The sequence below is a fragment of the Gavia stellata genome, chromosome 5 (assembly GCF_030936135.1).
Source record: "Gavia stellata isolate bGavSte3 chromosome 5, bGavSte3.hap2, whole genome shotgun sequence".
NCBI classification, from domain to species: Eukaryota; Metazoa; Chordata; class Aves; order Gaviiformes; family Gaviidae; genus Gavia; species Gavia stellata.
In genome coordinates, this window is record NC_082598.1 from 36,348,569 (window position 1) to 36,366,419 (window position 17,851).

At 38.2% G+C, this 17,851-nt stretch overlaps 1 protein-coding gene across 2 annotated transcripts in view; it reads right to left on the bottom strand.

The window, feature by feature from the left end:
- SNX25 (sorting nexin 25) overlaps positions 1 to 17,851 on the bottom strand; it is an 87,568-nt gene that overhangs the window by 10,872 nt on the left and 58,845 nt on the right. The window contains exons 7-14 of one of the 2 annotated variants that reach the window (XM_059817574.1): positions 17,342 to 17,473; positions 15,141 to 15,416; positions 13,937 to 13,945; positions 11,487 to 11,642; positions 7,661 to 7,792; positions 1,657 to 1,797; positions 953 to 1,066; positions 242 to 406 (exon numbers count right to left, since the gene is read on the bottom strand). In XM_059817574.1, coding sequence (XP_059673557.1) covers positions 242 to 406; positions 953 to 1,066; positions 1,657 to 1,797; positions 7,661 to 7,792; positions 11,487 to 11,642; positions 13,937 to 13,945; positions 15,141 to 15,416; positions 17,342 to 17,473 — 1,125 coding nt within the window. The remainder of the gene's footprint in view (positions 1 to 241; positions 407 to 952; positions 1,067 to 1,656; positions 1,798 to 7,660; positions 7,793 to 11,486; positions 11,643 to 13,936; positions 13,946 to 15,140; positions 15,417 to 17,341; positions 17,474 to 17,851) is intronic. The other variant, XM_059817575.1, reaches the window with a different exon arrangement.

A 17,851-nucleotide genomic window follows, 5' to 3' on the forward strand; every position in this document is an offset into this window, starting at 1 on the left:
GAAATACACATGTCAAGAGCACAAAAAGTGGGAAATTCTGCTATAAAAAATAAACAATCCCACATGGACTGCAATTTGTTTATTTGTGATAAGTTACACATTTGCCTAAATATATTTATTAAAGGGCAGGAAACTTATTGTATTAATAAACACCTTTTAAATTCATAGACAGTTCTTATTTCTGACTTCCTTACTTTGGATAAATAACTAAATTTGGGAAGATTACTTTTCTACCACTTACCTCCTGATGAGAAAACAAATCACCAGGAAGTCGTTCTAGAAATGATGAGAGTGAAAAAGATGACTTCTTTCCTTGCACATCAATAACTTTGAGGTGCTCTGGGGAAGGGCTCAAGAAGGCGTAAAGTGCTTCGCTCTGGCAGAGCCTTTCATCAGAGAGCAATTTCTGTGGAAAAAAAAAATAACGACAGAAACAACATATCAATTAAGTATTTTTTGTTATGGAACAAGATGTGTCAGGCCATCCAATAAAACTGATTAAGACATGGCTCAGAGGTAGAGTGAGAAAAAAATTCCATGTCTCACAAACATACTTCAAAGATACTTTAAGAAGCTACTTCTAAAGTATCAGATCTAGTAGACTAACGTTTTTAATCTTACAACTTTCTTTTTAAATAAAGAAAGCTTTAGTTTTTAAGAAATTTGTTGTGAAGTGTTGTAGTTGAAAGTGGCAATTACAGGACTCATTATTTACTATTTCTTAATTAATCAAAGTTTAAATTAACTTACCACTAGAGGAATGGCTACTATCAGCCAAACTCATCTCAACTTCAGGCATTTTAGACAATTTGACATTAATAGTGTCAAACTTTACATTTGTCCTATTTGTTCTAGGCTCCTTCTTTAATCAACAGAGAGACAACATCCATTCCAGAGGCATGATTAAATTCTTCTGTTTAGACATCTGTTGGTTTTGTCTTTGTTTTCTTACCTGCAGAAAGTTATTAAGCTGGTTCTTGGATTTCTCCATGAATTTCTGGTCTATGGATTTGAAGGGCAGCTTGCTGAGGGAAGGCAACTGAACTTTCTTTAATGATGGAAAACACTGTGTAGTAGAAAGCAGAGCTCACTTAACATACATGTGCAGAAAAAACCAGGTGGTTCAGAACAGAAATGAAAATACTCCTTTGTACTCTCATCTCCCCTTCCACACCCCTCTCAGCACCTTCAAAAACACCTTCCCTTACCCACTATGGGCTGACACATCTAAACCCTTTCTCTTCACACTACCATCATTATCTATCCCTTATCAGACAAAAGTTAAAGCACTGGAAAAGGAAACCACCTCTGTCCCCAAAAGCTGTCTTTTCTAACACCTCCCTGAAAGCCAGAGATAAAATCTAGTTTTTAAAGCAGCCTCTTGCATGACAGTGCAGAGCATACACCATTTTGACATTGGGTTAGTTCCGTAAAACATTCATTATTAAGGGGGGGGCAGGGGGGGCAGTTTTATAAACATCTGGCAGAGGCCAGAAATACGCAGATGGAAAACTAGCTCTAAAAGACTAAAAGCCAAAAGGCTGGCATAAAAACTGGCAAGATGAATTTTTTTTATCCGGTTTTCCCCTCTCCAAGCATCATTCTGACAAATTTTAGCAATTTGCATCTTCTCCCTCCACTAACGGTGATTCGTACCTCACTGAGTTTCCGGTGTAGGTTCTGAAACTCACTGAGCTTCCTAGGAACAGTCCAGTTCTTAGTTTCAGCTCCACCAACTTCTTGTAAACTCACCATGACAGAGTAACAGGGCACTTGTTCTCCATTCTCTTCTAAAACCTTGTGGGGAAGAAACCAACAGATAAGGTATACTACTTTGAAAGCAAACAGTGGAACATTTGGGCTGCCAGATGACTGGCTTGCAAATTCAGTCATCATCACTGTCCCATGCTCCTCTTGCAGTTTGAGGGCTACAGATGGAGTGATACCCTTAATGGACTAAGCTTTACCCAAAATGCTATGTCAGTCCTGAATCAGTCCTCCAGCTAGCCATTATTACACTTTACATACAGCTTTGTAATGCTGTCCATCAGCAATCAATTGCCTTCTTCAAACAGCTGTGTATATTATTTCAGTTTTTAAGGTACCTACCACATAGCTTTCTGATTGCTTACCAATACTCCATCTCTCCTGTCTGCATTTTCCTGACTGTTCTCCCATTATTCCCACCCTTCTTCCCCAGTGCTCATGCCGAGGCTCACCCGCACACCAGGGACAGCACTCTGCAGCTGGGCCCTGCGGCAACTGGTGCTGTCTCAGAGCGACTTCTCTGCTCACTTGAACTATTCTGCATGCACAGAACATGTGGTATCCATGCAGTGTTTATTTCTGAGGGGCTCACAACTTTACAAAAATACTAATGATTTGAGCTGTGCAACAGCCAGAGGAATGAGGAGTGATTAAACACATTGTGCAAATGGGAAAACTACAGCAAAGACGTTACACGTTTTTTCTTGAGACAATGGCAGCAGTGTGACTGTATTATCTCCTAATTTGATGAGCCACCCAGAATTTCACCCTTATGTCCTAATGGTAACCGATTTTTGTTTAAAGGAGACAGCTAAATAATTTATGAAAGGCAAACAAGGGAAATGCATGAAATACATAGCTTTTTTTGGCCAAGCCAAACTCTCAAATGCTTGTCTTAATATACATGCAAATAACAGAAAGGTAATTATAAGATACCACACTCACGCAGTCTTTTGGAGGAAAGCAATAGTTTTTAAGCTTTTTGGGCTTTTTTTTTAATAAGAATATTTAACTAATCCAATTAGGATAAGAATAAACTTTAAAATTCATATAATTATGACACATTTTCTAAGAAGCCTGTAAAGGTCTGACAACACTTAATGCTAGTGACAGATAATTTGACAAGCGGCTACATCACCATTGTAGAAGTTGCACAGCTAAAATGTATCTTCATATTTTACAGCTGTTCAGAGTTGTATATGCGAGAATATTCCCTGCGATGCACTCCTAAAGTTGGACATGGGAAACCCGATCTGAGGCCTAGGTTTCACATCTCTCTGTAAAAAAAGCTGCAGCAGCACCCAGATGGAATACAAAGCACCAGCCTGAACACCTGAAAACGTGGCCTGGTTCCCAGCACAGCTATTTGGAGAACTGCCTTTCTACTGCCAGACTACTGCAGAAATAGATGTCTGAATAGTCTCCAAAGTGCAGGTCAGAGGGACCTGGCACAGACGGACTGGGATCTCCTGGGACAGTCCCTGCCCTGCCTATCTCTGAGCTAGATTGGATTTGTGTTTGTAGATGACTTACAAACACTTCCCAGCAGCTGCTTTTGAAAACTGGATCAGTGCTGAAAATGCTGATTTGAGTCATGCATATCATTCTCCATTACACATTTGTCCCCAGAGCAGGGATTTGCATGTACGTAGGGTCATCTGAACTGTAATTGTCAGGAGAGAGTAATCTCTCAGGAAACACGTTCTCAAAATGGGAGGACTTAGTACTCCTTCTGCTTTTAAGTTAGGATCCATGTACAAAATAATTTAAATTCTAATTACTAGATGGAGACACATTACAATCTCCTTCAAATACCCTCGTATAAATATCTGAAAGTCTTCAGGATCTTCTTGAGAAAGCAAAATTTTTTACCAACTTAAGTACTTGTGCATTTGTTTTTCTGAATTAATGAGTCAACTGGAAAACACACAGAAAAATGGGATGTTAGTCTTCTGAAACAGGAGATCTAGTCCTTTGCTGTAACAGGCACCATCTCATAAAACTGCTATCATGAATGAATTCAAACTTGTGAGACTTTTTTTTCCATGCTCGTTACACTAAAAGTCTGCTCTAGACCCTCACTCTAGTCATTGGAAGCTTCCTTTCAATTTCTAAACTCATTTCCCATTTGTTCCAAAAACTCTTCACCCCTCTCTTATGTTTACCCTTATTGACGTGTTTTTATAGACAGCCTTATTCCTCTGAGTCTCCCTTTTGCTACGCTAAGCAAACAAAATGCTTTCACAATCACTTCTCATGGGAGAAGTTCCTTGTTCAATCCATTCAATTCCACCCTTCTCAAACAGAATGACCCAGCACCTGCAGAGCGACTGTAACACTTCGTCTCGTAACAGAAACTCCTCTCTTGATGTATTCAAGGGCTGCATTTGCCTTTTTCACACCTGCAGCCCACTCAAGACGAACTGCACGTCTGACAAGCCACCAGTGGTACCTACTGCTTCCAGCCAAGAGGTGCTCCAACAGGTTGGAGCCGAAGCCCAGAGCTCCTGCTGAATGCCAAACCTTGCATGCCATGATGTGAGATTTCACTGCACTTCTATTACTCCCATCCTAAAAATCATCCAGTTTTTTCTGAGAACCATCCTAACCCTCTTCCAGGGCTGATTCTTCATGAGCATAAACTTAACATTTGTGCTCTGGTTTGGTTTTCCAAGTCCAAAGGTCCTGTGACAGTCTCAGCCCTGATCGTTTCACAGCACTGGCAAGGGCTCTCAGAATTAGCCCCTAGGTTGGCATTTCCACAATGCCACAAAGTCTCCTCAGCTCTTTCTCAGCCCCTTTCCTCAGCTTACACATGAGTCTGCCAGGTTATTCACTGCTACTTACCTGGCAAGGACAGAATCAGCCCTCAAGTACCCAAAGCGGCTTTAGGCTATTGGGTTTTTTTTTTTTTTTTTGCGTTGGCAACAACTCCATAGCCTCAAGACAATGTAAGGATCAATTATTTCAGACTTTATTTTCTACTAGCATGCCATAGATACCTAGGCCACAAAGGATAAAGATTTCTACCTTCTCCCTATGAGGCACAAAGACACAAAGTGGATAGAGATATGAACAAGGATGTTGATACACCTACATCCATTAATAAGAACTACAACGTGCACGCGAGAGGTGACCACCTGTTACCGAGGTGTGTGGTACGGTAACAATAAGAAACATCCAATGAAATACTGCAAAAACAAATGAGGAACAAATATTATTAAATACTTTCCAGAAGAAGCTATAGGTATTAGCTGCAGTAGATAAAACATCAACTTAACATTAGCAAAAACTGTAATAATAGTTCAGTAAAGTAACAAGCTGCCAAGGAAAGCCGTTGAATCACCTGTTAGAAGCACTAAGGACTGGTCCAGACATCCATCAGGAATGATTAAACATTAACAAAAATCAGCCCAGTCATTAAGCCAGCGAAGAACTGTATGAGTCACAAGAAAATTCCTTCTGAGGAATTTCAGAGCTGCTCTCTGAAACAGCCCACCCAAACTGTGCAGCAGTGGAATAGGGGCTAACCAGACTGCTGTTAAAAAAAAGCGCCCCTTAAAAGTCCTTTTTAAACATAGAAAGTCCATGCAGAAGTATTGGGCACACCATTGTTTTCCTCAATCCACAGGAAGCTAATTTTCTTAACTTTTACTGAGCATAAACATCCTAAATTCCAAGATATTTAAATGAGTAAGACAAGCTATTTCCTCACCTCATTCAAATCTACAAACTCCATTCCTTATGAAAGTAATAGGTTTTTTAAAAGATGTTATGCTCTGAAACAGTCTTCTTTCTGCAGACAGAGGAGGCAGAACGGCTGCTACAATATGAAATGATACAAGGCCAAAACCATTAAGTCAAGCACAGCAGGTTAGGTTACGTAGCTGTAAGTTTTGTAGCTGCTGATACGGGGGGAATACACCTGTTATGGGGAAGTGACTCTCAGAATTAGACAAGTTGTTATCATGGGCCCCCTCATTCTGCATGTTCCCACTGTCTTTTTTCAACCTCTACTAACCAGCCAAAACACTGTGTCTCCAAAGACGGCTTTATCAGAAATATCAGTTACCAAAAGACACCTGTAGGTTATACCATTTACTTGGATTTTATTATATATTTCACACACACCCCTAGTGCATTTATATGACTCAAAACTATAAAGACTGAAAGATTCAAGCTAAGAGAGTACAACCAACAGGTTTCTCCCAAGTCTTAAGTAATTCTAATTTTTTATGCATTACCTATTAATTGGTTAAATAAATCAGTTTAAAAGGTTATTGGCAGGCTATTACACTTTCAGCTCAAATTCTACAGAAAAATTTACTTTTACTAAGCTTTCCTGCAAAAGACATAGGGACAAGAATTTTTTCCCTCTCTAAAATCACAGAGCTACGTCCTAGGCTTAGCAACAGCATATTTTGCAGATAGGAAGACAACGTCACCTACTCACACCCCCTAAAATCAACTGCAGCCAGAACATTCCTAAGCAATTAATTAACATGGATAACTACAACATTAATGTTTTCTCCAGCCTACCCTTTGAAGAACAGAGCTGCAAACGGCACAATTAATGCAAGCCTACATTTAATTATCTAATTCAGTACTACTTACAAGTTATAGTTAAGGCAGCAAGTAATTAGAAGCCTCTCCCAACCTCCCTCTTATTTAGCCGAACCACCCTCTCATCTGGTAATAAGGGAGATGCTGGCCAGTTCTTATGGTGCCCCTTACCAGAAAGCTGCCATTCGGCAGTTTTGCTGCACACAGTATTATTCTTTTTTTAAAACCAGACTTCAAAACTACAGAGAACTCTTAAAAACAACTTAAGAGCTTCACTGTTCTCAACTGTGTCACTTGCAAACAGGATTAAAACAAAAACAAACCCAGTCATTTACACATTGAGAATTTGGTTTTTAAAATGGCACCTTAAGTTTTTAACCTGTTAGATTTATCTCTTCTTTTACAGAAAATGAGCTTGATTGTTGACAGACCTACCAGTAGTTTGCAAGAGCTCAAGACACAACCAAATAAACTCAACAGCAGATCTTCCAAGAAAAATTACCTCAAGGAAACTACTCATACTTATTTAAGGAACATTTTCTTAAGAGCACAGCAAGGCAAGCCAGTAGAGATCCAGTTAATCTTTAATTCTCTGAAGTGATACTGCCAAGAAGATTGCTTATGTACCATGTGAGCCCACAGTTACTACATAAGAAGCATTTATTGGGTTCCGTTCATGGCAGGTGGTAATAGAAAGCCATGAGGTGGTAATACTTTTTGTTTCAATTACAATTTTTTTTTTTTTACATTCATTCTACAATTGTCTGCATAGGCCCAAATGGAAGAGCAGAACAACACACACACACACACACACACACACAAAAAAAAAAAATTTCACTTCTCCTTCAACTTACTCACAAATTTAAAGCATTTTCGCTCTGGGTATTCTAGTCCCTTGAAACTGTACTGCCGTTAAATATAATATTACAAAACACAAAAAGTGTAAGTACTGCATCTTTGAGACATGGCAGAGACAAAACTGCACTCAAGTGTGATACCATGGTAATAAAACAAGAGACAGCTCTCATGAAAACCAATGCCCCTATGATAGCAAATTACTTTACCCAACGCCAAAACCAGTTCACATACATGCAGGTATTTTTATAATTCCATTACAACAGTGTCTGAGGACTAGAAATTTTATATGTGCATCATAGTAGTCACTAGGGAAACAGAGGAGGAATTCAGAAGTTAGGGTTTCCTCACCAGCCCAAGTATATATGAAGCATACACAGTGTATGCAAAAGGGAAGTATATACAGGTTTTTATTCTTCTCTTCATGCAAGTTTGAACTGACTCAGAAGGTCAAAAGCCACAAAACCCCCCATACCTCGCCTGAGACAATGAAGGCTTTCCACATGCCAAGATTCTCACACCACCAGTCTGTTCTTGCAATGTGCAGCTGAAGGTCATTGTGCTCTCTCTCCATCAGAGTAATCTCATCCTTCAACTTAGAAACAATCTGCGGAGGTAAGTTTATTCATTACAATTGGTAAAAAAAGCTTGTGCAACACACCTAGTTGTGTCTTTAGGGACACTATTCAGAAAGGAGAAAAGGTACAAAAGCAAGGAGACAAAGAACAATTCACATGGGAAAAAAAAATCGTCAGTGACAGAATCTATGATGCCTCTATAAACTTGTAGAATACACAGTATTAAAGGTCAACCCTGATACTAAAATAAAAAACAAGTCAGAAGGATGTGCTACTATCACACTATCAGCGTAAAAGGCGCTTTAGATAGGATTGTATATTACAACCATATATATTACACATCGTATGTTTTAGACAAACTTAAAATTGCAGTTACTGAAATATGCATTACTGAAGACATCATCCTTACCATTTTCAGATATACATGATGTGACCAAAGAACCTGGGAATAGATTTTATTTCTAGGAACTTAGCTATATTAACAATCACTCAGAAAGTTACCACTTCATTCATTTTAGTTTTGGAAAGGGAAGGATTTATTATTGTGGAAAGCACACATTTAAAAAGATGTTCTTATCAAGACATAACTCACCATCATAATCTCATAAAGGAGAAACAGTGCATCTCATCACATCAGCAAAAAAATAAGTAACCATACATACTACCAGGAGACAGTATGGCAAGAGGAGGTGGAAGTATACATAAGATGTGACATCAGAAACACAGCAAAAGAAGCTGACACTTTTTTTAACTATGAAATACCACAGTCAAATGTTTTAGTTGTATGACTGGCACCACAAGTAGTACATTCTACAGAGTTACAGTAATTCTGTCTTTTTCAGAATTTTTGTCTCATGTAAGATGTGAAATATTATCTACGCAACAGCTATACAACAACCTTCTAGCATATACCTAACCTTCAGAATAATTTTGTATTTTATTTACTATCACCATACAGATTGCTCTGCAGTCACCTTACACTGACTCCTATAAGTGACATCCAGGAACAATCGATAAATACAAAAGGACTGGTAAGGTTTCATCATAAGTAAATAGCTGCTGCACTTATAAAACAAATATTGAGACTTTATAACGATACTGGATCCATTTTATTATCCTGTTTCAGAGATGTATATATTTTCAAAGAAAAAGAATATTTCAGAAGGAAAAAAAACACAGGGAAAAACCCACTACTTTAGAAGGGGTACAATCCCCATCTCCCTAAGAGCTCAGGTAAATAAAGAATATAGCTATTATTTATCAAGAATGCAAAAGGAACATACAAATGATACATCCATGTGAATGAGGAACAATGAGGTTTAGTTATGTAGTATTTTTCATATCAAAGAAAAAAAATTAAAACTATAATGCTACAGAAACAAATGGTATGTCCTAACTCACACATACACAAGCACACACACTGTTGTTTAGTACTTGTTTTGTACTTCTAACTCTTCTTGCCTGTGGTGCAAATTTTAACTTAAAACCTAGTTGGTTGTAAGAGCACCTCTTAACAATTTCTCAAAGTGAGTTTTATGTTCACTCCTGGTACAGGTCCACTGGAAATATGAAAGATCTGAACAAGTTAACATAAAATCCCTCCAACTTCCACATAATTCCTGATAGAGACAGAGGCATTTTTCTGTTCAGTAATGTCCCATTAAATTTCAATAATTGTGTCACACAGTTTTGTTTGAAAATAAGGCTTAGCAAACACTGGAAAGTGCTCTGGCGGGGAATGTTAAGGTTTTGAGTTGCTACTGAGGATGACAAGACTGAACTCTAGAAAGAATGTGGTCCCTGCACATTTAGTGTGGTTGCACAGGATCGCATGAGACTGCACTCACAGACCCAAGGGAGACAACCGCTGAGCTTCGGGCATGAGACACACACCAAAGGTGGCACCACAGTCACAGACCTCCAAAGACCCAGATATCTTCTGTGGCAGTGAGCCTTGTATGTCAGAGACATTGTCTGAGACTACTTGTCATGTCACCTTTGCTACTCTTTATATTCCACAGAAAGAACTGAAATAAGACTTCTCCCTACAAAGCATTTTCTTTTAAAACTAGCAGCATTCCACGTGCAATTCAAATGAGCACTTTTCTTCCTTGATTGACTGGCATCCGAGTTGCACAGTGCTAGAAGCCACTTAAAGATGTACATACATGTTTTGTATGGGTCTCACAAGCAAAGGCATTTCAAAAAGAAAAAACAAACAACCCAAGAACAGCTTGAGGTTAAAAAAATTTAATACAAAATGTGCGTGATATTCCCCTTCATATGGCACAAAACTGGCATTTTTAGAAACATTTTTTACATCATATGACCAAGAACCACATTTTTACTTACTATGTGCAGAGGAGAAAAAAAATCAAGTCCCTGTGACAAGGTGCTCTCACACTGTCAACCCTAACTATCCATTTAAAAGCTCCACAGGTAAATGCTGCTGCAGTAATACAGGCATTAAAAAAAAAAAAAAGACATGTCTGTGCTCTTACCACTCTGAATAGCAGTGGTTGGATGACAAGTAAGAGGTATCTTCTGCCAGCTAAGGCCACACACACAGAAGAGCAGCTGTGAGCTGGACACCCCAGAACAGCTGCAGACACATTTCCCGTTGTCTGCAGTAACCTCTGGCAGAAGGGGCATGTGGAAGGGACAGAAGGAATGAAGCTAGCCAGCGTGGCCTCAAACACTACTGTCCACATCTCTCTCTTAGAGGTAGCTATACCCAGAGCTGGGGCAGCAGAGAATGAGCAGGGTGTCAGCTTCTATTCAGACCAGCATCTTAGCACTCACCCTGAATGAAGGAACAAATGTATGAAGAACCCACGTCCTGAGCAATGACTAATGCCCAGGTACATTTTTGCTATCCCTAGCAGGACGTCATTTTAGGGAGACGCCTTAGCTACTTGTCTCACCCACCGTCTACCATTTGCAACCAATCTCATTATACCTGAAAAGCTTGGCCCAGCTGCACCTGAACAGTCCTGTAATATCATCATTACTAGCAATGCAAATGAGTTGGCCTAAGCCAAATGCAAATCACTTGCTTCTGCCTGCATATGTTCTTAGATTGCTTAACTGTTGCACTTTGCAAAGAGAAAAAGATTTTTAAACCAAGCCCAGAGAGCTGAAGTTTCATATCTCTCAGAATTTTTAGTCTGATGAAACTGTGCCCTGCAGATTTCTCCTAGTTCTTTATAAAGGAAATCAGTCACTTTTATGGGCTTGGGGTTTTTTTTCCCCTTTATTTGAGCAAGCCAGTCACAACTGTAGAGATTATGAAGCTGTGCTGTGCTATTTCAAAGCCAGCAGAGGGAGCAGAAGTTAACTAGCACACCCCTCCACTGCAGTGCTGCAGGTGCAGCAGGGACACGAAACCAGCTGCCATAAAGAATTATACAGATATAGGTGGGTACAGATGCAAGGAAGAAATACTGTTTGCCACTGACAAAGCAGCAAGACCACTGTGAGAGAAGTCGTTATTCTATGACAAACAAAGCAATATAAATCATATTTCCAATTTTAGTTACAATAGCTTTTAAAAAATGGAAAAAATAAACAATTAAGCTCTGATTTCACTTTCTATAACAGGCTGATTGAAATAGCAATCTGACCTGTCCAAAAAGAGCCTGAGACAACTGGATGTTACACAAACACACATGTAATATTAAAAAAAAAAAAAAAAAAAAGACTGAAGACACTAAAGGTATTTACCTTTTTGTCAGGTTTTGGTGAATTACATATGGAATTTAGAGCCTGTTTCTTATATTCAAGCTTGTCATTTAGCTGGCGAAGTTTATTTACAGCATAACTAGCCTGTTCATTAATTCTTGTGCTGCATTCTTCAGTAGCTTCTTCACAACTGTGGCTCTAGGAATAGAGGATGGGAGTAATTGCATCATTAGTATGAAAAAGGAGACAGTTATTGTTTGCTCCATAAGCATTTTATGTATAAGAAAACTTATTCTTGATATAGATGAAAATGTAGGTATAACAGATTCTAATAGATATTCCAACCATCAGATCCAACATCAAACATCTGTTAAAAAAACCAAAAACCAAACAAAAGACAAAGCCTCATTACCATTTATACTACAGGTCTTTGGCAACTGTTGCCAACTATGTAAAATGACCTCCAAGCTAAGGCTTTAGTGTAAATGAGAGGAAGAATCAAAGTTTATTTTAAAAGCAACAACAGCTTAGTAGTCATGGTCAATATTCTGAGCCAGATAGAAAAGCAAATACTTAGCTCTGAGCTGAAAGATAATGAGATGGGCGGGGACAGGACCACATGGGACACAAAACAAAAAAAACCCCACAGTTCTAACAAACAGTCCTGCCTCCCACAAACCATCACAGAACAGATTTATCATCCTGCAGAACAATCTAAACCAAGTCCTTTCTCTTCATAAACAGATTTTACTGCTATTTTTAGAAGTGTTAATAAAAATGTGTTAAAAGCACATATGCATTACCCTAAACTCATAAATAATTTTCTTATATTCGTTCAGACAAACCAATAGCTTTTTCCATCTTGTGTACTACAGGCATGCAAAAAACCAGAAAACTTGACACCTTTCAGTGACATTCTCTTTAACATCTTTTGGCATTTGCCCCAGCCTCCCACTTCTCACTGTACTTACCCAAATAGGCATGAAGACCTCGAGATCCAGCAAACACAGCACTGTGATGTTACTCTTGCCACGTTCAAAGATCTTTGAGGTCTGCTTGTGACTGAATATATCTTAATTTAACTGTGGGAAGCTAGGAATCTAACCTCATGAACGAGAGTTCTGTGTTATTTAATGATATTCCCACTAAGTAAGCTGTATCTTTATATAATTAACAAAAAGCTAACAGAAGGAAGTCTCATACTCTACTAAGTTCTGTGAGTTTTAGAGGAGACAATCCTCCTGTAAATTCTGCAGTATTTTACATCTTAGTAAGAAAGTCTGAGAAGAGATACAGTAGCAACAATAATTAATCTCCTTAGTGCGATCCTCATAAGGAGGGTAACATAATGCAGAAGTCAGGAGTTCTATGCTAAGAAATCCATGCCCTTTTCCAGCTCTGCATTTGCCTGCTATGTGACTGAGTAAATAATATTAGCTCTATGCCCCATCCTTTTTTCTGTCTATTCTGCATGGACTGTAAACTCCTCAGGTCACAGACTGTCTCCAAGCATGTATACAGAGGTCAGCTCATGGAAACTTGTTGTTATCACCCGGCACTACAATAATGCAAATAATAATTAACACACTAGGTGTTATTCAAAACGCTATTGAACAGTAACATAAAATAAAAACTTATACTTGTTGGGAAGCACAGAGGTCAAAAAGAATCAAAAATGCTATTTTCAATACTGAAGAACTGAAAGATTTTTCATATGAAGTTTGGTTCTAGTAATCAAAGGATTGCAACTAATTACAAATCAGTAAGGCTCTGCTCCCAGAAGTAGGCTACATGATTTCTCTGTCATCAACATTTCAGACACTTAGAGCAAAAAACACTGCTGAATCCCTAAGTTTATCACAAAAACGCTAGAATTACAAGATAACAAGTTACCTGCATTCAAATTATCAAATTTGTCAAATAAACCACCAACAGAGTCAAAGCTGAGATCATGAAGGATTGTGCTATTTTCCCCTGATTGCTAAACTGATAATGACTTCCATTTCTGCGAGTGCTGCAGAATGCAGACTTTGGGCTTATTTCAGTGATCTGACACATGAAGCACCAATGCAACCACCAGACCCTCTTTCTTCAAAGTGCTGAATGCAGGTACTGCTTGCTTCTGTATTTTTACATCTAAAGGAGGTTTACGTTTAAAGGACGTTTCTCCAAGGGGCAAAAAGCGATGATGGATTGGAAGGAAGAAGAAAGAACTCATTCCATATGCAGAAGAACCACCAGAGTCTGGCCTTGCTCCAATTCCTATCTTCTGATTTGATTTTCTCACATTTAATCAGCACTTACCCTTTTGTCCTCCCCTCCATGAGGACACTACATGGCTTTTTAACTACCCGGCTAAAACAGTGAAATTTACGGAAAATTAACATAGGTAACTCCCACAGTGCCCCCGGAAGTGAGGATGTAGACCTCCAAAACCCAAACTAAAACGAAAACAATTAGTATTCGCTAACAATATGGATCTCTCCAGAAACACCAGATTTCTCAGCTGTGGTGCCAGAAAGTCTTTGAAGTACCTACAATTCTCAACACATAGCTGAGTTAGCAGTGAGAAAGTAGAAAACACGTCTTGAATCTTTGATCAAGGAAAAGAATACAGGGAGAAACAAACAACGAAAAATTCAGCAAGCTCTAAAAGTTCATATTGGAAGTAATCTATGTATAACTCATCATCTCTGCATATTTGCTGATATGTGGACTATGGAGACTGTAATAGCTCACCTACAGAAATGAAAGTTATATTTAAGTAGTAAATACAAAAGCCTTAGGTTTTGGAAAAATTGTTTCTAAATGGCAGAATGTAGATCAGCACCTCTGGATTCTGCTTCTTATTTGTCCATTTAGATCCAGTTTTAGACAAACTATTACACTTCATTGTGTTCTGAGCAAGTTCAGATGTAAAATGAAGATATTCATGCTGATCTGAAGCAGCAGCCTGACTGAAAGACCTCACTAGTCTGAGAGATGTTCTTGTCAAAACGTTCTTCGATAAATGTAACAAGTTCCCCCAGTATGACCGATTTAGAGAACCCACTGAAAAAACCTGCCCTAAGAGAGCTGCCATTGCGTTATTGCTTATGACATTTTGAATGCTCTGTTTTAGTACTTCCAGTTCTAGTGCTATTTTAATCACTTTTATCTTCCAACATAATTTATTGAATAAATTAACAGGTTAATACAAAAGCATTAAGATTATATTTTTCATTACTTTTCCTCCTCTATTGTGCAACTTGTAATACCTATTTAGTACCTAGGAAATGCATGAGGGACAGGGACAGACAATGTCTAGACAGAAAACTACTGATGTTTCAGTGATATTTCCTTCACTAAAAAGCAGAGCAGCTGAGCTTGTATGAGGTATGTTTTGCATTCTGTGATACTAAGGAGCATAAACAAAAGATACAGACTACAAAAGGCTTGGAAATTTGAAATATCTACTTTAACTAATTTAAAGTTTACGTAGTCAGTCATTTTGTACCATTTTGTTTCAAAGAGCTTGTAAACATACCAGGTTTACCTGATGAAACGACAAGAGTGATGATATTTATAAATACACCAGAAAAAAAAAAAGAAAAGTAGTCCAAAGCTCGAGGACAGAAGATGCGACTATATGCTTTACTCAGGATTGTCTTTAGATTACCTTAATTAACAGTGAAAGAAATTGTCTATGTGACTCACCACTTCATCTTTGTCCTCAGGAGTTAGCTGAGCAGAACTTCTTTCTTCTTCCTTCTTGACTGATCTCTCATATAAATCACTGACAATGAATGAGGGGTAGTATCTGTCCTTTAGAGTTTCGTAAACATCTGCCTGAATTCTGTAGAAAACTTCAGTGCCTTTATTTCCCACGAGACTTTGCTGTATTTCTTTATAAAGTGATTTTTCCACAGGTATTTCTCTGCTTTCCACAAAAAAATTCTGATAAATTTCACTCACCAGTTGAGGTATTTCAGCCTAGGAAGCAAGGAGGGAGAGGGAGGGAGAACAGAATAATAGAAAATGTTTAAAATATCAGGATGACTCATGATCCAGGTGCATAATTTGAAGGGTGATTAAGCTAATTCATGCCCAGATGTATGAGAACACATCTGTGAATCTCTTCTTGAGATCAAGCAGTCTGCCTGTACACCTATGCTAAGCAGCCAATTTAACAAATATCGATATTTATGTTGTGAAGTGAAGAAACAGCTGTGCTCTAAAATTACCATAGCTTCCACATTGACTGCTTTTATAAGCATGCTCCAAATGCTGGCATTAAAAGGAAAAAAGTGCTAGAGCAACATTGTGGTCACCATTTTAAGTTCAGATTGTAGAGTTCAGCTGTATCGGCTCTGCTGTCTTCTGCTAGATAAGATCAACTCACTTTATACGTGACTATAATTAATTTTTGAGGAGGAAAAGAAAGAAAAAAAAAGCACATCTGAAGATACATTTACCAGTACATGAGGCCAGGTATTTCCACTGAGCACAGAACAGCACACAGGACTGAACTTTGCAGTAACGAACAGGAAAGAGAGAAGGTAATGCTGCACAGCCCACGATCATGTCTCAAATTATCATCTCTCCAAACTGACCCGAACTGAAAAGGTTTTACCCACTCCCTTAGTATGGCACCATGTGCTTGCCTGCCTTATGCGACAATATCACAGCCACTGGCTGCATGACCCTATTTTTTTGTAATCAAATCTGCCCCTGTAGTGGCAGACAACCCTTACATTCCATGGAGCAACAGGAGCAGAGTATGTTAGAATCTCTTTAAAAAAAATGCTAAGTCTTGAATAGAGGCACTAAAACATATTGTTTTGAAAGCAAGGAGAGAAATCACAGCTGAAAGGTCATAAAGTGATTTATAGCACCTTTTCCAATCACAAGCAGTTTGCAAATCAAAACTGATTTACACAACTCTTCAGTGCCTGACAAACCCTTTTTATGAACACTTTCTAGCCTGAGTTGGTTGTTAGCCATTTCTTCAGATCACATTAATGGCTCACTACTCATGCTCCACAATTTGACACTTTGGTTACAGGATGTTATTTGTGTTTTTCAATGGACTAGAATCTTTTTACATAGGAGAGTAATAAAATTACAGTGAATAAAAAGTTAACTGATACTTAATAATGAAATTCGTATTTCTAGTGTGAATCCTGGAGGTTTAAAAGTTTCCCCAAAAAATGCACCCCACTGCTCATGAACAGCAAATTTGCCCTCTACATTCTTGCTCTGCACCATTGTTCCAGGATATTTCTTGCAACTTTAAGTGATACTTCCTATCCCTGTTTCAGGGTTCTCATTCCTATTTTATCTTAGCATGAATTACAATATAGCAGTAGTGCAGCATTCTTGGAGAAACTTAGTTGTTTATACAGCAACAGAACAGGGAGAGGAAGGGGTATTTTAAAGCAAAATCTCTGTTTCAAAAGGATTCTAAAAACATATACACAGATTTTCACAGTTTTGGATTGAATGAGCTACCTGTAATCAGCAAGATGAGAAGTTATGTACAGACTATCAAACAGTAATGTTCTTTCAAGTTTCATATCAGCTGATACAACTAAAGCCAATGTATTACTGCAAGTTTTTTCTCTGGTGGAGGGGGGAAATAATTATACTACTTTTTCACATCAAGTATCCTTTTCACAGGTCATGTCACTACGCAAAACAACAGTAAATCATCATCACAATAGTCCACAATTTTTAATTGCCATATTATCCCCAAGCATTGACATGAAGAAATTAAAAAACCTAAATTGCTTAGCACCCATCCTATGCTATTCCTATTTAAAAAAACATAAATACCAAGACATTTCCTAACATCAAGATCACAACAAGCACAGATTCCAATTAATGCACAAGACATATGGACTTGCAATTTTTTCTACCTTGTTAGCATTCTTCAGGTACTCCACAGACTCCCAAAGACCAATCAAAGCCATCTTGTCCATTCTTTCCATGTAGATTCGGAAGTGTTCTCTGTACGAAGGGTTGGCCAAAATTTCATCAAACTGAAGAATCTGAAGAAAGGAAAACTAAGAGTAAAACCTGGGAAAATACCTAACTCTAGCTTCTGTCCATCCCTTATGGGGAAAATCTTTTCACTTGATGTGCCCCTAAAGCACCATGCATCCCACAAACATGTGAATTAAATTCAACTGCACAGACCTTCTACAGTAATAGTTTCGTCTCATCGAAAAAAATAATAATAAAAAAATAAAAAATATGAGTTGTAAGTATTTAGAAGATAAATGCATCTATGCTCCTACCAGATAGGAAACATTTCCAGAATTTTCTGTCCTGGAGGTAAGACTACATTTCAAAGGACTAAGATGGCATTTCAAGTGATTCATGGCTATGTTTTGGCTCTTGCCAAAAAAGACAGAGGAGCCAAGCTG